At 41.4% G+C, this 21,834-nt stretch overlaps 1 protein-coding gene across 1 annotated transcript in view; it reads right to left on the reverse strand.

Moving 5' to 3' along the window:
- Positions 1–327: 327 nt before the first annotated feature.
- Positions 328–21,834, reverse strand: part of fndc1 (fibronectin type III domain containing 1) — a 364,919-nt gene continuing 343,412 nt past the window's right edge. The window contains exons 21-22 of the mRNA XM_060831599.1: positions 4,302–4,424; positions 328–689 (exon numbers count right to left, since the gene is read on the reverse strand). Of these exons, the coding sequence (XP_060687582.1) occupies positions 559–689; positions 4,302–4,424 (254 nt within the window). The 3' untranslated portion in view covers positions 328–558. The remainder of the gene's footprint in view (positions 690–4,301; positions 4,425–21,834) is intronic.

Here is a 21,834-nt window from a genome sequence, read left to right on the forward strand (position 1 = left end):
CTCTGTAAGAAATGAGATCATTGTAAAGCAATGACCCTCGTGACCTCTAGGGGCCATGGGGAGGCTCTAAATTGCTATATAAGAAAGATCGCTGTAATGCTTGAGTACGCTCTTCTTTTGGAGGGCGTCCAATTCTGCAGAATTTGTTAATAAAATCTTTGTTCTCTTGAATTTGTCCAGAGCGATTATTTAGAAGTGAATTTTCATTTCTAACACTGAGACCGAATTTCAAGAGAATTCTTTTGTCTCATGTCAGCAGAGTTTTGATTGGTTGATTCTTTCAGTATTTCCTTACCTACTGTAGAAAATGGAACCACCACAAGTGAGTGCAATGATATCAGGCATGTTTATTTTAAGCCCTGGTCCTCCATGTATATATTAAAAAGAATATGTTGCATATTCCAGTAAGATTGTGGAACAAACAGTCTTTGAAATCGTGCGAAAATAACCTTGATAATTCGACACATTGTCCAGTATTCAAGAACAAGGTACTCTCTCACTCTCTTAATTCAGCTCAAATGTGCATCAAGTTATTAAATCTTTCAAAGGACAATTTCATTACCATTTTCCAGGAATAGGCACACCACACTCATACCATCCCACGTAATAATTAGATGTCCCACCAAATTTCCCAAATCCACCAATCAGGCCAAATGACACTGGCTCTTGGCGATAACTCCGATAATAACCTAAAAAAAATCCATATCACAAGTCAGTTATTGAATTAACATGGTATTAAATTTAATTATTTTTAACTGTTTTTAAAAATTTCTTATTTTTACAATTTTGTTAAAACAAAGTACTGCAGATGCTACAATCTGAAATAAAAGATCTCTCTGGCCTTAGCCTTCAGCAGTGTTTATTTATTCATTTTAAGGGATGTGGTGGTGCGCATCACACCAATATTTATTGCCGATTTCAGGTTTGTCCTTGAGAATGTGGTTGTGAGCCAAGTATTCCAGTGAAACTCAACAGGTGTTTGAGAAACAGAACCCTCTCATTAGTTTCGATATTTCAGAACCTTTCAGATGTAACAATGAATTGAAAAATTTCAAACCTTAATCACTGCAATTTTGTTTTCTTTGCATGTTTTGGTCTTTGTCTAGTTTTCCTCTCGATGTAAGGATGCTAGCTGTTCATCATGTTGCTATTCACACCCTGTCTCAAACTTATTTACTTCAAGGTCTTTTCCCTAAGGTGGAAGTTTAAAACTAGGGGACATATTTTTAAGGTGGGAGGAAAAAGATTTAAAAAGGACATGAGAGACAATGTTTTTACACAGAGTGGTTGTGTTTGGAATGAACTGCCAGAGGAAGTGGTGGATGCAGGTACAGTTACAACATTGAAAAGAAATTTGGATAAATATATGAACAGAAAGGTTTGGAGGGATGTGGGCTATACACAGACATGTGGGACTAGTTTAGTTTGAGAACATGGTTGGCATGAACCAGTTGAACCAAAGGGTCTGTTTCAATGCTGTAAAACTCTGTGACTCTATAAATGAAATATAGCTCCCTTTTAAATATGCAAGACTGTTTTGTCATTCAACCACTCTATTAGAGACCCCCTGCTTTTGTTATATCTCCATCCTTTCCCATTTCACCTGCTTAAAACTTATGCAATTTTAATTATTCCCAATTCTGATGAGAAGTCATTGATCTGAAAAGTTAACACACTCTCTCTCTCCACAGATCCAAAGAGATTTGACAAATACATTAAGAGCAAGAGGCTAACCAACGAGAGTGTAGGCCTCTTAAAGATCAAGGAGGTTGTCTTTGTGTTGAACCTCAGGAAGTGGGAGAGTTACTAAATGAATATCTCACACTGATTTTACTGTGGAGAAAGAAATGGAGGCTAGAGAATGTAGGGAAATAAACTTTGATGTTTGAAAAACAGTTCACATTACAGAAGAGGAACATCAGGAAGAACTTAGTGTGGAAACAGGCCCTTCAGCCCAATAAGTCCACACCGACCCTCCAAAGAGCAACCCACCCACATTTACCCCTTCACCTAACACAATGGGCAATTTAGCATGACCAATTTGGCTAACCTGCACATCTTTGGACTGTGGGAGGAAACCCACGTAGACACGGAGAGAATGTGCAAATTCCACACAGACAGTTGCCCGAGGCAGGAATTGAACCCAGGTCCTTGGCACTGGGAGGCAGCAGTGCTAAGCACTGTGCCACCGTGCCGGCAATAGATATGGATAAATCTCCAGAACCTGATCTAATGTATCCCAAAATGTTGCGTGAAGTAAGGGAGGAAATTGCAAGACCTTTTGCCGAAATATATGTATCGTATATAACTACAGGTGGGTGTCTGATGACTGGAGCATGGCTAATGTTTTACATTTATTTCAGAAAGATTGTAAGGAGAAACCAGGGAACTATGGACCTGTGAGTCTGACTTTGGTTGTAGGTAAGTTGTTGGAGGTAATTATAAAAGATAGGATTTATGGACATTTGGAGAGGCAAAAATTGATTAGGGATAGTCAGCATGGCTTTGTGCAAGGAAAATCATGTCTCACAAACCTGTTTGAGTTTTTTGAGAGAGTTACCAAAGAGATTGATGATGGCAGAGCAGTCGACATTGTTTACTTTAGTAAAGCATTCAACAAGGGTGTGCATGGTAGACTAATTAGTAAAGTTACATCACATGAGATTCAGGGTGAACTTGCCAATTAGATACATAATTTGTTTAATGGCAGGAGACAGAGAGTGGTGGTGGAGGATTGCTTTTCAGACTGGTGGCCTGTGGCCAGCGGTGTTCCACAGGCATTGGTTCTGGGTTCTCTTTTGTTTGTCATTTATAAATGATTTGAATGTGAATACGGGAGGCATGGTTAGTAAACTTGTGGACGACACCAAAATTGGTGATACAGTAGACAGTGAAGAAAATTTTCTAAGATTACGAAGGGATCTTGATCAAATGGGTCAAAGAGCTGAAATGGAGTTCAATCCAAGTTATTGCATTTTGGTACAACAAAGCAGGGTAGGACTTATACACTTAATGAGAGAGCCCGGGTAGAACAGAAGGACCTAGGGCTGCAGTTACATGATTCTGTGAAGTTTAGACAGGGTGGTTAAAAATGTGTTTATCACGCTTGCCTCCATTGCTCAGTTCTTTGAGTAAAGGAGTTGGGAAGTGAGGTTGTACGGGACATTGGTGAGACCTCTTCTGGGATTCTGTGTCCAGTTCTGGTCACCCAGATATAGGAAGGACATTATCAAGTTGGAGAGGGTCCAGAAGAGATTTATTGAGGTGTTGCTGGGTATGGAAGGCTTGAGTTCTTAAAAAAAAAGGTGGATCGACTGGGACATATTTTCACCGGAGAATACGAGGTTAAGAGGAGACCTTATAGAAGTTTATAAAATAATGAGAGGTATAGGTAAAGGTTAATGTGGTTAATGGTAGTTGTCTTTCCCCTAGGACTAGGGGGCATATTTTTAAGGTGAAACCGAGAGAGATTTAAAATCATGAGGGGCAAATCTTTTACACAGAGGATGGTTCATGGAATCAATTTCCTGAGGAAGTGATAGATGGGGGTACAATACAATGTTTAAAAGATATTTGGATAAGTATATGAACAGAAAAGGTTTGGAGGGATATGGGCTATACACAGGCAGGAGGGGACAAGTTTAATTTGGGATTATGGTCAACATGGACTGGTTGGACTGAGGGGTCTGCTTCCATGCTCTATAACACATTGGCTATTTCCCACATCTCATTTTTTTAGTTCAACACTGATTATTTAAAAACGTATCTAATTTAAATGCCACTGATGCTATAATACAAATATAGCGATACATCTTTATGTTACAAAATTTACATATAAAGAATTCCAGACCATAAACTAAGTGGATGCTAAGATCAGACCATATCTGTAGTCACTCTCTTGGGTTGGTCACCAGCTAACGAGTATTTGACTAGCAAAGATTATCATGATGATAATGCAGGAATTGAACATGAACATCATTCCATTCTAATACATTCATAACTGGCATCCATAAAGTAAAATTCATAGCGAGAAAATGTATTTATGCATGCTGACAAGGATCAGTCAGTCTTAATAATTAAAGTACTGAACTAGTGTCACTCACTGAAGTCACTAACCAAAACTTCCAAATAATGGGTAAAGAGAGCAATTTAATCAGTAGAGACAGAAAGACCCAAGTGATAAATATTCAACCGTGTTGGTCATCACAAAATCTGAACATTTTTACACACCAGGTTAGTGTAATTAGTGCATTCTCTCAAAAACAACTTCAGAATTTGTTCTCCACGATTTTTGTGATTACCTGGGATGATTGGCAGAGTTTCTGGATACTCATGTGTTCCTGTCCTTCCTTCCAGAAATGAATCAACAAATTGGCAGTGGTCCTCCCCTTTTCCCCAAGCATCAGCAATGCTGTAAAACATATCTGGAAGAGATGAGGAAGTATAAGTGACTCTGACAATTGTGTTGGCACTGACAAAGAGTTCAATTTACTATACATGTGTTGGAATAGCTTTAAACTGTTTAGTTGAATTGAAACCATCAAACTGAGACTAGAAAATCTTCATAGCCCCATCATCTTCACAAATACATGAACATGTGTAAGTAAGTTTTGGCAATTAGCTGAGACACAGAGTAGGAGATTGATAGTCCCAGAGGTCTGGCGTGTTCTTCTTAATACAAATTCAGCTCTCCATTCCATCTGTGCCATCATGCTGAAAAGTGAAAAACTTGAAGACTTGCAAAAAGTGAGCAAAGAAAAGTAATTCATCCTTTACTGTTCTTGTATATGTTTAAAGGTGCTAAACTGGCATGGTAACAGTAGAACACGATTCGAAATTCTCCACAGAAATCTATCTTGTAAAATTTTGTTATATGCAATCATGTGCAAACCAACAGAGGAACTGGTTTAAGCACTGGCTAAATGTGGATTCTCTACCCATTTCGTAACATTATTTTAGTATCACTTACAAGCAGGCTAAGACTTTTGATCCAATCTTGCTCATCCATCTATTCCCCTGCTGCACTTCTAAGAACCACAGGCCAGATTTTTCAGGTAATGGCAATTGCGTGTAGACTGCCACTCTGGACTTCCTTTTACTTCATATAAGAAAGGAGCTCCACATTCTGGACAGGTGATTCTGTTCAGGTCTCCCTCAAATGTGGAGCCGTACTTCTAATCTGACAGTTCTTGCATAGTGTAGAACTGTCAGGGGAAGGTAGACCACACCCATGTTTCACAGCAGTTACCTGCCATATTCTGAAATTATATGCCCAACAGCCACTTTGATAGCTGTTGTCAAAGGACAAGTATATAAGGTGAGTGCGGGCAGGCTCTAATGGTGTAGTACCTCTGATCCAAAAAGCCTGCCTTCAAGAGTCTACTGATGACCATAAAATCATTGTCAATTATCAGAAAAACCCATCTGGTTCACTAATGTTGCTCAGGGAAGGAAATCTGCTATTTTCACCTGATCTGACCTTCAAGTGACTCCAGACCCAATAGCAATGTGGTTGGCACTTAATACTCCTCTGAAATAGCCTAGCAAGCCAATCAGTTGTACCAATTGTGAAAAAGTCTCAAAGAGGTGAAACTGGACGGATCACCTGACATCGACCTAGGCACCAGAAAAGGCAATGGCAGAAACAGCCCTGTTGACCCCGCAAAGACCTCCGTACTAACATCTGGAGGCCAGTACCAAAATTGGGATAGCTCACAGACTAATCAAACAACAGCCTGACATAGTCATGCACGGGGAATCCTACCTCACAGACAATGCTCCAGACACCACCATTACCATCCCCCACAACCATTCCTCAATACGTCTTGTCACACTGACAGGATAGACCCCGCAGAGGTGGTGGCACAGTGGTATACAGTTAGAAAGGCGGAGCTCTAGGAATCCTCAACATTGACTCTGAGCCTCATGAAGTGTCATGGCTTCAGGTTAAACATAGGCAGGGAAACAGTTCTGCTGATTATCACATACCATCCTTCCTTATCTGATGAATCTGCACTCCTCTATGTTGAACAATATTTAGAGGAAACACTGAGGATGGCAATGGCACAAAATGTACTCTGAGTGGGAAATTTCAATGTCCATCACCAAGAGTGGCTTGGCAGCAGTACTACTGATTGAGCTGGTCATGTTCTGAAGGACATAGCTGCTCAATTGCGTCTGTAGCAGGTGGTGAGGGACAAACAAGAATGAAAAACATTCAGAGTTTGAGAGAAGATTTGTAGCTTGGGTGCTCGTTGTTGTGGTTCTGTTAGCTGAGCTGGGAATTTGTGTTGCAGACGTTTTGTCCCCTGTCTAGGTGACATCCTCAGTGTTTCGGAGCCTCCTGTGAAGCGCTTCTGTGTTGTTTCCTCCGGCATTTATAGTGGTTTGTCTCTGCTGCTTTTGGTTGTCAGTTCCAGCTGTCCACTGCAGTGGCCGGTATATTGGGTCCAGGTCAATGTGTTTGTTGATAGCATCTATGGATGAGTGCCATGCCTCTAGAAATTCCCTAGCTGTTCTCTGTTTGGCTTGTCCTATAATAGTAGTGTTGTCCCAGTCGAACTCATGTTGCTTGTCATCTGCGTGTGTCGCTACTAAGGATAGCTGGTCGTGTTGTTTCGTGGCTAGTTGGTGTCCATGGATACGGATTGTTAGCTGTCTTCCTGTTTGTCCTATGTAGTGTTTTGTGCAGTCCTTGCATGGGATTTTGTACACTGCGTTGGTTTTGCTCATGCTGGGTATCGAGTCCTTTGTCCTGATGAGTTATTGTCTGAGAGTGACTGTTGGTTTGTGTGCTGTTATGAGTCCTAGTGGTCGCAGTAGTCTGACTGTCAGTTCAGAAATGCTCTTTATGTATGGTAGTGTGGCTAGTCCTTTGGGTTGTGGCATGTCCTCATTCCATTGTCTTTCCCTTAGGTATCTGTTGATGAAATTGCAGGGGTATCCATTTTTGGCGAATACATTGTAAGGGCGTTCTTCTTCCTCTTTTTGCAGTTCTGGTGTGCTGCAGTGTGTTGTTGTCCTTTTGAACAATGCCTTGATGCAACTTCATTTGTGTGTGTTGGGGTGGTTGCTTTCGTAGTTCAGGACTTGGTCTGTGTGTGTGGCTTTCCTGTATACCTTTGCGGTGAAGTCTCCATTCGGCGTTCTCTGTACCATCACGTCTAGGATTGGGAGTTGGTTGTCCATTTCTTCCTCTCTCGTGAATCTGATTCCTGTGAGTGTGGCGTTGATGATCCGGTGTGTGTTTTCTATTTCTGTGTTTTTAATGATTACAAAGGTGTTATCCACATATCTAACCCAGAGTTTGTGTTGAATTTGCGGTAAGACTGTTTGTTCTAATCTTTGCATTACAGTTTCTGCTATGAGTCCAGAGATGGGTGAGCCCATGGGTGTGCCGTTGATTTGTTCATATATTTGGTTGTTGAATGTGAAGTGTGTTGTGAGGCACAGGTCCAATAGTTTGAGTATGCGGTCTTTGTTGATAGGTTCCCTGTCTTGTTGTCTGTTCTGTATGTCCAGCAGATTGGCTATTGTTTCTCTGGCTAGGGTTTTGTCGATAGAGGTGAACAATGCCGTTACATTGAATGAGACCATAGTTTCTTCCTTGTTATCAGGTGTACGAATGCACACTCTGAAACAATGGACTGACAGACGAGACACAACAAACAATGAGACAAAGTATCGTACCCTTGATAACAAGGAAAAGACAAACACACAACCTCAACACCAAGGAGAGGGAAGCACTAAAAACACTAAGAAATGATAAGAACATAATCATACTACCAGCAGACAAAGGCAGAATGACGGTAATCCTGGACAAAGCAGAGTACATCCACAAAGCGCAACAACTACTTGCAGATACCAACACCTACCAAAAGAGGGAGTTTGACCCCACCCCACAGCTCAGCAATAGGATAACAACACACTGAGAAACTGCAAAAAAACCGGAGAGATAACCAGGTTTGACCTACAGAGAATGAAACCTGAAAGCAACACCACCCCCAGATTCTATGGACTACTTAAAGTGCACAAACCAGACATCCCACTCAGACCCATTGTATCGCTACCAGGGACACCATCACACAAAGTGGCTAATCAACAGAAACTGAAACACCTGATCAGCGGATCCAGACATTCTATACAGTCAACACAGGAATTCTTGGACATCAGAAATATACACATAGATAAGGAAGAAACTATGGTCTCATTCGATGTAACGGCACTGTTCACCTCTATCGACAAAACCCTAGCCAGAGAAACAATAGCCAACCTGCTGGACACACAGAACAGACAACAAGACGGGGAACCTATCAACAAAGACTGCATACACAAACTATTGGACCTGTGCCTCACAACACACTTCACATTCAACAACCAAATATATGAACAAATCAACAGCACAAACTTGACCTACTCTTGGGAAATAAGGCAGGGCAGGTGACTGAGGTGTCAGTGGGGGAGCACTTTGGGACCAATGACATAATTCTATTCGTTTTAAAATAGTAATGAAAAAGGATAGACCAGTTCTAAAAGTTGAAGTTCTAAATTGGAGAAAGGCCAATTTTGACGGTATTAGGCAAGAACTTTCAAAAGCTGATTGGAGGCAGATGTTCACAGGTAAAGGGATGGCTGGAAAATGGGAAGCCTTCAGAAATAAGATAGCAAGAATCCAGAGAAAGTATATTCCTGTCAGGGTGAAAGGGAAGGCTGGTAGATATAGGGAATGCTGGATGACTAAAGAAATTGAGGGTTTGGTTAAGACAAAGAAGGAAGCATATGTCATGTACAGACAGGATAGATCGAGTGAATCCTTAGAGTATAAAGAAAGTAGGAGTATACTTAAGAGGGAAATCAGGAGGGCAAAACGGGGACATGAGATAGTTTTGGCAAATAGAATTAAGGAGAATCCAAAGGGTTTTTACAAATATATTAAGAACAAAAGGATAACTAGGAAGAGAATAGGGCCCCTCAATGATGAGCAAGACAGCCTTTCTGTGGAGCCACAGAAAATGGGGGAGATACTAAATGAATATTTTGCATCAGTATTTACTGTGGAAAAGGATATGGAAGATATAGACTGTAGGGAAATAGATGGTGACATCTTGCAAAATGTCCAGATTATAGAGGAGGAAGTGCTGGATGTCTTGAAACGGATAAAGGTGGATAATTCCCCAGGACCTCAGGTGTACCTGAGAACTCTGTGGGAAGCTAGAGAAGTGATTGCTGGGCCTCTTGCTGAGATATTTGTATCATCGATAGTCACAGGTGAAGTGCCGGAAGACTGGAAGTTGGCAAACGTGGTGCCACTGTTTAAGAAGGGTGGTAGGGACAAGCCAGGGAACTATAGACCAGTGAGCCTGACCTCAGTGGTGGGCAAGTTGTTGGAGGGAATCCTGAGGGTGTACATGTATTTAGAAAGGCAAGGACTGATTCGGGATAGTCAACATGGCTTTGTGCGTGGGAAATCATGTCTCACAAACTTTTTGAAGTAACAAAGAGGATTGATGAGGGCAGAGGGATAGACGTGGTCTATATGGACTTCGGTAAGGCGTTCGACAAGGTTCCCCATGGGAGACTGATTAGCAAGGTAAGATCTCATAGAATACAGGGAGAACTAGCCATTTGGATACAGAATTGGCTCAAAGGTAGAAGACAGAGGGTGGTGGTGGAGGCTTGTTTTTCAGACTGGAGGCCTGTGACCAGTGGAGTGCTGCAAGGATCGGTGCTGGGCCCTCTACTTTTTGTCATTTACATAAATGATTTGGATGCGAGCATAAGAGGTACAGTGAGTAAGTTTGCAGATGACACCAAAATTGGAGGTGTAGTGGACAGCGAAGAGGGTTACCTCAGATTACAACAGGATCTTGAGCAGATGGGCCAATGGGCTGAGAAGTGGCAGATGGAGTTTAATTCAGCTAAATGCGAGATGCTGCATTTTGGGAAAGCAAATCTTAGCAGGACTTATACACCTTAATGATAAGGTCCTATGGAGTGTTGCTGAACAAATAGACCTTGGAGTGCAGGTTCATAACTCCTTGAAAGTGGAGTCGCAGGTAGATAGGATAGTGAAGAAGGTGTTTGGTATACTTTCCTTTATTGGTCAGAGTATTGAGTACAGGAGTTGGGAGGTCATGTTGCGGCTGTACAGGACATTGGTTAGGCCACTGTTGGAATATTGCGTGCAATTCTGGTCTCCTTCCTATCAGAAAGATGTTGTGAAACTTGAAAGGGTTCAGAAAAGATTTACAAGGATGTTGCCAGGGTTGGAGGATCTGAGCTACAGGGAGAGGCTGAACAGGCTGGGGCTGTTTTCTTTGGAGCGTTGGAGGCTGAGAGGTGACCTTATAGAGGTTTCCAAAATTATGAGGGGCATGGATAGGATAAATAGGCAAAGTATTTTCCCTGGGATCAGGGAGTCTAGGACTAGAGGGCATAGGTTTAGGGTGAGAGGGGAAAGGTATAAAAGAAACCTAAAGGGTAACTTTTTCACGCAGAGGGTGGTACGTGTATCGAATGAGCTGCCAGAGGATGTGGTGGAGGCTGGTAAAATTGCAACATTTAAGAGACATTTGGATGGGTATATGAATAGGAAGGGTTTGGAGGGATATGGGTCAGGTGCTGGCAGGTGGGAGCAGATTGAGTTGGGATATCTGGTTGGCATGGACGGGTTGGACCGAAGGGTCTGTTTCCACACTGTACATCTCTGTGACTCTATGACCCATCTCTGGACTCATAGCAGAAGCTGTAACGCAAAGATTTGAACGAACAGTCTTACCGCAAATTCAACCCAAACTCTGGTTCAGATATAGATTAGTTTATATTACTTACAGTATGGATACAGAAACGAAGCCCATTCCTCTACATTCACCCCTTCACCTAACACTACAGGCAATTTAGCGTGGCCAATTCACCCAACCTGCACATTTCTGGACTGTGGGAGGAAACTGAAGCAACCGGAGGAAACCCACGCAGACACGGGGAGAATGTACAAACTCCACACACTCGCCTGAGGCGGGAATTGAACCCAGGTCTCTGGCGCTGTGATGCCACAGTGCTAACCACTGTGCCACCATGTGGATAGCACCTTTGTAATCATTAAAAACACAGAAATAGAAGACACATACCGGATCATCAACGCCGCGCTCACAGGAATCAGATTCACTAGAGAGGAAGAAAAGGACAACCAACTCCCATTCCTAGACGTGATGGTACAGTGAACATCGAACAGAGAATTCACCACAAAGGTATACAGAAAAGCCACACACACAGACCAAGTCCTGAACTACGAAAGCAACCACCTAAACACACACAAATGAAGTTGCATCAAGGCATTGTTCAAAAGGACAACAACACACTGCAGCACACCAGAACTGCAAAAAGAGGAAGAAGAATACCTCTACAATGTATTCGCCAAAAACGGATACCCCTGCAATTTCATCAACAGATACCTAAGGGAAAGACAACGGAATGAGGACGTGCCACAACCCAAAGGACTAGCCACACTACCATACATCAAGAACATTTCTGAACTGACAGTCAGACTACTGCGACCACTAGGACTCATAACAGCACACAAACCAACAGCCACTCTCAGACAACAACTCACCAGGACAAAAGACCCGATACCCAGCATAAGCAAAACCAACATAGTATAAAAAATCCCATGCAAGGACTGCACAAAACATTACATAGAACAAACAAGAAGACAGCCAACGATCCATATCCATGAAAACCAACTAGCCATAAAATGACACGACCAGCTATCCTTAGTAGCCACACATGTAGATGACAAGCAACATGAATGCGACTGGGACAACACTACTATTATAGGACAAGCCAAACAGAGACCAGCCAGGGAATTCCTAGAAGCATGGCACTCATCCACAGATTCTATCAACAAACACATCGACCTGAACCCAATACACCGGCCACTGCAGCGGACAGCTAGAACTGACAACTGGAAGCGGCAGAGACAAACCACTATAAATGCCGGAGGAAACAATACAGAAGCGTTTCGCAGGAGGCGAGGATGTCACTGAGGATGTCACCTAGACAGGGGACGAAATGTCTGCAACACAAATACCCAGCTCAGCGAACAGAACCACAACAATGAAAAGCATACTGGACCTCATCGTTACCAATCTGCCAGCTGCAGATGCATCTGCCCATGATATTAACAGTAAGAATGACCAGCACATAGTCCTTGTGGAGATGAAGTCCTGCCTTCATTTTGAGAATAACCTCCATTATGTTGTGCAGCACCATCACCTTGCTAAATGGATCAGACCTGGAATAGATCTGGCAACTCAAGACTAGACATACATGTGGTGCTATGGCCCATCACTTGCAGCAGAATTATACTACAGCACAATCTGTAATCTTATGACACAGCATATCCCCCACTCAGTCATTACTGTCAAACCAGGGGATCAACTCTGGTTCAATGGAGAATGCAGGAGGGCATAGCAGGAGCAAAATCAGACATACCTAAAAATGAGGTGCCAACCTGTTGAAGCCATCAAACAGGACTACTTGCATGCCAAACAACATAAGCAGCAAGATAGACAGAGCTAAGTGGATGAATGCAACCAACTGATCAAATCTAGGTTCTCCAGTCCTGTCACCTCCAGTCATGAATAGTGGTGGACAATTAAACAACTCACTGAAGGAGGAGTCTTTACAAATATCCCCATCTCAATGATGGAAGAGCCCAGCATATCAGTGCAAAGATAAGGATGAAGTTTTTGCAGCAATCTTCAGCCCAGAAGTGCCAAGTGGATGATCTAGCTCATCCTCCTTCAGTGGTTGCCAGCATTATAAATAGCAGTCTTCAGCCAATTCAATTTACTCCCTGTGATAGCAAGAACCAGTTGGACTCTGGATACTGCAAAGGCTATGGACCCTGACAACATTCTGGCAATATTACTGAAGACTTGTGCTCCAGAACATGCCACTCCCCTAGCCAAGCTTTTCCAGTTGAGTTGCAATACTGGCATCCACCTGACAATTGCCCAGGTATGTCATTTGCATAAAAAGCAGGATAAATCCAAAGTGGCTAATTACTGCCCCATCAGTCTACTCCCGATCATTAATAAACTGATGGAAGGTGCTGCTTGATAGCAGCACCTGCTCGGTAATAGACTGCTCATTGATGCCCAGTTTGGGTTTATCAGGGCCACTCAGCTCCTGACCTCATTACAGCCTTGGTTCAAACATGGACAAGTTTCCCTCCTCTCTCTACAAGAATCTCAGGGAGTCCCTCTCCCACTGTAACTCCCAGGTCATTTCCTCTGCCCTGAAACTACTCTATGCTACTTTCTCCCCACCCCCACCTCATTCATCTCTCCACCCTTCAGCCACTCTGCCTGTATTCCTGATGAAGGGCATTTGCCCGAAACGTCGATTTTACTGCTCCTCGGATGCTGCCTGAACTGCTGTGCTTTTCCAGCACCACTAATCCAGATTCAAACATGGACAAAAGAGTTGAATTCCAGAGGTGAGATGAGAGTGACAGCCTTTGATATCAAAGGTTTTAATATCAAACCACTGAGTCACTGTGCTGCTCCTACTACTTCCTTACTAAATGAAAGGCATTTGCTCACAGAACTTACTCTGAGTGTGTGTTTTCATTGCTTTGCGAAGGTGTTTTCCACAATTTCAGAAATAATTTCTGCTATTTTGGCATCTACACCAGATTGATTTGGATTTCCCAGCTGTGAACTTTCAGATCAGCTCTGGAGCTGTTTAATGCAGCTTTATCTTAGTTTTTAGATTGGGAACAAAGTGCAGTACCAAGACAAACAGCAACATGCTATTCCTCAATGACCTGCCATTTCTTGAAAGAGAGGAATGAGTACAGAGCCCCATGAGGCAAGGCTCCCAACACAGTGCTTACAGGCAGAGGATAAGTTTCTGGTCTGAACATCAGTGCCTCTAAAAGCTCAGAGTTTCCTACCATTTGCAGCTTCTTGAAAGATGATCTCTTGCCAAATTGGCCAGTGACCATACATTGCCAGCAGCTTAAAAGTCACCATTGACTTTAAATTCGTCACTTCTGGCTCTTCCAGAGATTTGCAGATGATATTCATAGAATCTCTCAATCTGCTGCACACATGCATCTCACAGGTAAATGTTTGCCAACTGATGAGGCTAGTCAGCTCTCTCGGGCTTCCTACTGCTCCAGTAGAAATGATCTACTCTATACAGGAGGCATTCTAGGCATTTGCAGGTCACCCTGAAATCTTTATCATCAATGCTCACTTCATCAGCAAACCACTAGGAGATTATAAATATCTGTGCAAGATTCCCAAGGAACTGCCATAATACTTCTATCCAGCAAGTCAAGCCTCCCTGAGATGGTCACATCTTGAAGCAGAGTCAGCAAATTACATTGGAAACAAGGGTTCCTGGATGAAAATGTGGCTGATAACACCACAGAGTCATAGAGATGTAAAGCACGGAAATAGATCCTTCGGTCCAACTCGTCTATGCTGACTAGATATCCTAAGCTAATTTAGTCCCATTTGCCAGCACTTGGCCCATATTCCTCTAAACCCTTTCTATTCGTATACCCATGCAGATGCCATTTAAATGCTGTAATTATACCAGCCTCTACCACTTCCACTAGCAGCTAATTCTATATATGCACCACTCTCTGCGTGAAAAAGTTGTCCCTTAGGTCCTTTTTAAATTTTTCCCCTCTCTCTATAAATCTATGCCCTCTAGTTCTGGACTCCCCCACCCCAGGGAAAAGACCTTGTCTATTTATCCTATCCATGTCCCTCATGATTTTATAAACCTCTATAAAGTCACCCCTCAGCCTCCAACGCTCCAGAGAAAACAGCTCCAGCCTATTCAGCCTCTCCCCATAACTCAAATCCTCCAACTCTGGCAACATTCTTCTAAACCTTTTCTGAACCTTGGTGAAGGATAAACAGTAACACCAAGATAAGATACAACAAAAGCTCCATGACCATGACAGCCATTTTAGAGCAAGCAATTAGATTATTGAATGCACATTTGGACAATGCTGGGGCACCTTTCCTTCATCACCAAAGTATCAGAACTTAAGTGGTTTGCAGTGCACTGCATAGCAGCAAGAACCAGAGCTTAGGACAGGAAGATGTGATCATGGTGTAACTTCTGGAAGAAGAATGTATTGGTTCGAGGCCATTAGCAGTCACATTCAGCACTGTTAGCAATGTGCAGAATGTGCAGATTCAGGCAGGCTTTAACTCTCGATTGTGGAAACATTTTGCGCATACATTCTGAACATATTAAGTAGCCACCCAGGCTCTAGCATGAAATTAACCCACATTTGACATGTGTCTTTCATGCCCATCCATTGTTTGCATCTAACTATTTTCCTCCCATTCTTCACAAGATAGAAGGTTATTTCTCTGCAGCAGGAAAAATGGGCAAGATCCCAAAAGGAAAGGTAAATTTTATGATGCATGAGATGAAACAGAAATGCAACTTTTGCTTGGTGCTGAATACCTTTGTACAACTAAAAATCTTTTATTCATTCCTTTTTTTAAAAAATTATTTCAATGTCGTACTAACCTTGTCACTTCAATAGGGCATGAGGGATTCTGCTCAGTTGCTTATAGCAGACAGACCATCCATGCCTTGGTATCTGTGATTCTTATGCATCTGTATAGGGATACACAAGGCCATTGAGATAGGAGATAGTGTGTGGCATTCTGACTTGGGGGGGATTAGCGAAATTATGAGAGATTAGAAGTAGAAGTGTTTTGTGCAGCATGCCAACTTCCATTACCCCTTTCTGCATCTTCCCTCCCATGGTTCACCCTTACTTCCATAGTAGCCAACACCTAGAAAGCAGTTTGTTGCACTTTAGTGAGATATCGAATAGTTTTCCTCAAGGTGGCATTTTGAATGTGCAGGCCACCAGTGACAGCCAGCAAGCACACAGTTGCCTTCTGGATCTGATGCTCCATGCAGATGGAATATGACATCAATTTAAATGTCTGAATCAGCAGGCATTCATGCTAAAGGTAGACTTCACAATTATGTGCAGTGCAATTTGAAAGGCTGACAGAATTTTGGGTATTTTATGCTGCAGTTTTCAAATTTCCTTGTAATTTAATGGACCCCAAGGTTCAGCATTTGAATCCAGCTGAGCAAATCTTTAAGAGCCTTCAGCTTCTGATAGGTCTATTCACTGATATCTGTCTCCATCATGAACTTGTAGTTATTTGAGATTTGAGAAAGTTATGTGATACCCCAATGTTGTGCATGAGGTCTGGAACTGGAATGGTGCTTTTGAGTTTGAGGAGTCTTTTCCTTCTTCTGCACTTCCTCTTGAGAAAGAACCAAAGAGCGTGTAGGAGATGACATGGTTAGGATGCTGCTCAGTTATCATTATATTTAGAGCTGAAAATGTGTTGCTGGAAAAGCGCAGCAGGTCAAGCAGCATCCAACGAACAGGAAATTGGACGTTTCGGGCATAAGCCCTTCATCAGGGCTTGATAAGGACTTATCAACCTGTCCACCCCTCTTACCCACTCCAACCTCTCACCCTCGGAACGTGCAGCCCTCCACTCCCTCCGCTCCAACCCCAACCTCACCATCAAACTGGCAGACAAGGGAGGCGCACCGACTTTTATACCGCTGAGGCCAAACGCCTTCTCGAGGATACCTCCTCCTACTGCCCCCTTGACCATGACCCCACCTCCCACCACCAAACCATCATCTCCCAGATCATCCATAACCTCATCACCTCAGGGGATCTCCCATCCACCGCCTCCAACCTCATAGTCCCACAACCCTGCATCGCCCGTTTCTACCTCCTGCCCAAAATCCACAAACCTGACTGTCCCGGCCGACCCACTGCACCCCCCTTCCTATCATTATATTCACTCTATTTTTCATTGCCTGCTTGCATAAAGATTTTAAATACAATAACTCTGTTCCAAGTGGCTGGCAGACCTTATTCTTTCAAGCCAAATGGGTAGCAATGCCAGACCTAACTTATCTCCAAAACTGCTTTCCATGCATTTGTAAAAGTAGACAAGCCTGGAACTAGTTCATTACCTCTTCATGATTTTAGTGCTTACTTATAAGGAGAGAGAGGAAACTTCTAAATACAACGCATTGAATGCATTCAAAGAATGAAAAGGGAATATTTGTGAAAGGTTACTTTAAGAGATAAGTGTGACATTGCATTGCTGAGAGATGGGGATGTGAAGAGAGATCAGGTGCACCTATAAGGTGAGTTTGTATTAGGAATACAGTTGAAGATGCAGCATGATGATGTAGTTAATGCCTTTGTAGATAACCTTTGTTATCCTGAACAGGCCATTGATTTTTTTTTCTTCTGCACTGTATCCAGGAATATAGCACTGCACTCCCTATTGCTGACCTGTCCAGTCACTTTCAACAATGCCCTCTTGCTTTCAAATGCAGCTCCTTCTTCCTGCTTGCAAGAAACAGGATATCCTGTGGCCCTTGCAGCCCACAGCTCCCTGTTTAGAATAATTGCTGGAAGTCTCCTTTTCAGTAGCTTCAGGCTCTGTCTGGAGATCAATACCATACTTCAGCTCTGATCCTCACATGACCCCGTTTATTGCCAAGCTGAAATAGATCGATACAGATCATCATGGTGACCACTCATTTCAATCAGTTGGGAAACCTGGAAGTCGGATACAAGTACAATGGATACATTTAAAAAATCCATGCCATTCATAGTGCCAAGTTCCCATCCATGAGTGGCTATGATGACAATCTAGATCAATCAGATTCAGCTTAAAAAGATATGGGGCCATGCATATTCAGCCATATATTCCTCATTCCTTCCTGTAACTCTCAATTTCCTTACAGCTCCTTCCAGTTTGCCTTTCCAGTGTGCAGCTGTGAACTCTGGCAGGATCTACACTATCTGGCAGTGCATGGATAGAAGAATTCCAGAAGGAGACTGATCACTTATTACTGCATAGGAATCCCAAGAGATAAAAAGATAAACATGATGCCAACAGGAAAAGGCAAAAAGACACATGTTTTCCTAAATTAAATGAAATGCTGTTCTTAATTAACAATGAAAAGCATTTCCAGGGTTATTACTCTTTCAGCTGTGATGAAACATCAATCACTCATTTACTTCTGTCTCTGCTGACTACGTAGATGCATCTATTTATTTATTTGAACTCAAGTAGATTTTGTTGAGCTTCATGACTTTAGTTATCTTTTAACAAAAGCAGGAGTCCACAGAAATGAAATGGCTTGTTTGGTTCAATTGATCTTTGCCAATGATACTGTTTCACAGGAGAACATTTCTTCATCTAACCCTATCAGGATATTTACTCTCTTATGTGTTTATTTGGTGTGTTTATCAAATGCATATATGCTACTTACTTTGTGGTACTACATGCTCATCATTCTCAGGACAAAGAAGCATCCTGAATTTCGTATTTATATTTTAGTGTTAACTTTCTAGCTTTGGTGGGTCACCCCTTCATGTCAGAAATCTTAATAAGGTAATTTTTTTTTGTTTGGTGTAGAACTCCTGTAAGACTACAGCTACATCTTTGATTTTTTTTCAAAAGTATCAGCAATTCTAAACCAGGGACCAAGACAAGATAGAGATTAATGTCATGAAACTTACCCTGTTGCTGTCAGGGAGTTGTCTGAAGGCCTGTACACCTGTTATCTATGTAAGTATTTTGAAAGAATGGATCTTTGACCTCAAACTGGGAGATGGAAAGAGAGGGATGGAAATATCCTGATATTAGAATTAGAATCCCTACAATGTGGAAATAGGCCATTGGCCCGAGTCCACACCAACCCTCCAAAGAGTAAGCCACCCAGACGCGGTGGATTTCCCCTACACCTATTACTCTACATTTCCCCTAACTAATGCACCTAGCCTACACATCCCTGAACACTATGGGTAATTTAGCATGGCCAATTCACCTGACTAGCACATCTTTGTGACTGTGCGAGGAAACCAGAGCACCTGGAGGAAACCCACACAGACATTGTGAGAATGTACAAATTTCACACAGACAGTCATCCAAGAGTGGAATCGAACCGGGTCCTTGGCGCTGAGAGGTAGCAGTGCTAACCACTGAGCTACCATGCTGCCCTAACCACTGAGCCACCATTGTATCTGTCCTCTATTCATTGGATAGAAGGCATCAGACAGGTGAATTGACACTTAGTAAACTACTATGGACTAGACATAATATGTATATATTAAGTCATCCTCATTAGGGTCAGATCTGTCAAGAGCCACTGTTCATTAGACAACAGTCTTCTTTAGATGGAAGATGGAGGAAGGCCATGAGAAGGATTTCAGAACATTCTGGCGAATCAGCAGGATGCTGCCATCATGAGCCACTGAGATCAACAGTGCCAACCATCCTCTGGTATCAGTAAATCATCCCCAATTGTCATAGGTTGTATATTTTTTGTGTCTATTCAGATCATAAAGCATATCTAAACACTGCTTTTTAAATATCTACCTTAAAATTATTTTTGAATTGTCAACTTCACACCTTAGGTATCTGTGGCCTTCTGAATCCAAAATTTTGCATGGAGGTTTCTTATAGAATGTATATCCTGCTAAATCTTTCCAAAATCTGAGTGACCTTTATCTGATTACTCCTAAGCAATCTATTTTATAATAATACATATTAAGAGCAGCAAGTTGTCACATGGCCTCACAAACCTATTACACCATTCAAGATCATGGATATTCTGATTACTGCACATTCCTGCCTATCCAAGATAATCTTTCACCCCTTACTAAGAATCCTGCCCTACAGAGTTTCAAAGGCTGTTTCCACCACCTTTTGAGGAAAGGAGTTTTAAAGATTCATGACCTTCCATGAGAAAATACTTCTCCTCATCTATGTCTTAAATGTTCTTAAATAATAATCTCTAATTCTATTGTCTCCCACAAGATGAAAGAATCGCCAACTTGCACCATATCAAGAGTCTTCAGGATATTGTATGTTCCAATAAATTTGTAGCTTGCTCTTCTGAATTCTGACATACATAAACTTATTCTGTCCAAGCTTTCCTTATAAATCCGTGTATCCCTGGCATTAGTCTAGTAAGCCTTTTCTGAACTGCATCATACATCAACCTTTTCTCACCTTTTCAGTACTTTTATACCACTTTATAAAAGAGATCCCAGAACTATAAATCCAGATAAATTATCAGCAATCTAATCACTAAAAACAGAAAACATAGGTCATCAATATCTTTCAAAAGGTCAGGTAGCATGGTGATCATGAATTCTTCTACTAGATAACTTTTCATAGTACTATGATTCATCAAAAATGATTATATAAATTTTAAAATCATTTATTTTGGAATTTGGTTTCTAAGCTAATGGTTTGTATGGTTTTGTTCTGTCTATGAATAGTGTTTAATGATCAACTTGTAAGTGGTTCTAGGCTTGGTGATTTCTTTCAAAACAAAGAGAAATAGTTCTTGGAGGCTAATGGCAATTGGTGTACCTTGGGAAAGAGATTTTACAATCAAATAAAGGAAGCCATTTCATGCATTCGGCTTCAGTTACGCGGATTCAAATGGTGTTTATTGTTTTTGGTTTAAGGGAAACACCTGCGTTTTAAAGAAAATTTCTGGTTTCAGTTTGCACAAGTTTTGGTTGAAGATGGATATGTACAGCAGTTTCTCTTGAAGAAAGGATACAGTTTAGATACGTTAAAAAATAGATTACCTCAATGCAAGGAGTTTAGTTTTAAAATTCCAGATGAGGAGTGTTCATTAAAAATGTGAAAGGGTTATTTGAAATTGATAAAAATCTAAGATCAGTTGAATGAGACTTAAGAAAAAGATTATCAGATTTTGAAGACTGTGAAGTGAAGCATCGATCAAGTTGAACCCTATAGACATGATTGAGTGAGTAATTTTCCTTTGTTTGATTTCTGTAAAGGAACACTTTTGGGACTAAAGTATTTTACCATTTATTTTGAAATATTTATACTTGTGCTATATGTAAATAGTTTGGTTTATTCAATTTTGACATCTATTCTATAATAATAAACATTTATTTTATTGTCGAAGCCAAATATGCATGTTTGTATTTTAGTGAAAGACCTCATTAAAATCAACAAAAGAAAATCTATCAAGCCAGATTTCAGTTTGACCTGTCCGATAATTACATTAGTTGGGATCACAACAGTACCAACATCAGAACATAAAATAGTTGGAAGTGAATGAATGCACAGCTTTTCTATGTTCCTTTGCTAATTCCCATTTGCAACTTTGTCCACTTATGCGGAGTGGACTCGATGGGCCGAGTGGCCTTACTTCCACTCCTATGTCTTATGACTACTCTGGCTTTCAATTGCTTGTTTAAGTAGAAACAATCTCTACTCTGAAGACTTTTGGGGAACCTAAGGAATCAGAATTTTAAAGCTATTTCTAAAACCTTTTTTACTCTGATTGACGGATTAAATGCTGAAGTCTAGGAGGTATTCCTGTACCGAAGAATCTTTATAGAAAATAATATTAACAGAATTTTCTGATTACGATGTTACCACAGTTTATTCAAAAATTAGCACATAAGATTGTAATCAGTTAAACGCTTCAAATCTGAAAGGTTTCATTACTTCCTCCAAATAAATGAGGTCCACTTTGTGTTCTCCACAGTTTGCTGGATTTGAAGCTTTTTTTTAATATGTTCATCCAACTATGAGCCAATGTATTCCAAGGGTTGTTGATGATATTAACCTATCATACATTGGTATGTACAGAAGCACAAACTTCCTATGCAAGATATACTTTTAACTCATGTATATATAGACTTGCGTATATACAACAACACTATCATCACCATCC

The sequence above is a fragment of the Hemiscyllium ocellatum genome, chromosome 10, assembly GCF_020745735.1.
Source record: "Hemiscyllium ocellatum isolate sHemOce1 chromosome 10, sHemOce1.pat.X.cur, whole genome shotgun sequence".
Taxonomy (NCBI): domain Eukaryota; kingdom Metazoa; phylum Chordata; class Chondrichthyes; order Orectolobiformes; family Hemiscylliidae; genus Hemiscyllium; species Hemiscyllium ocellatum.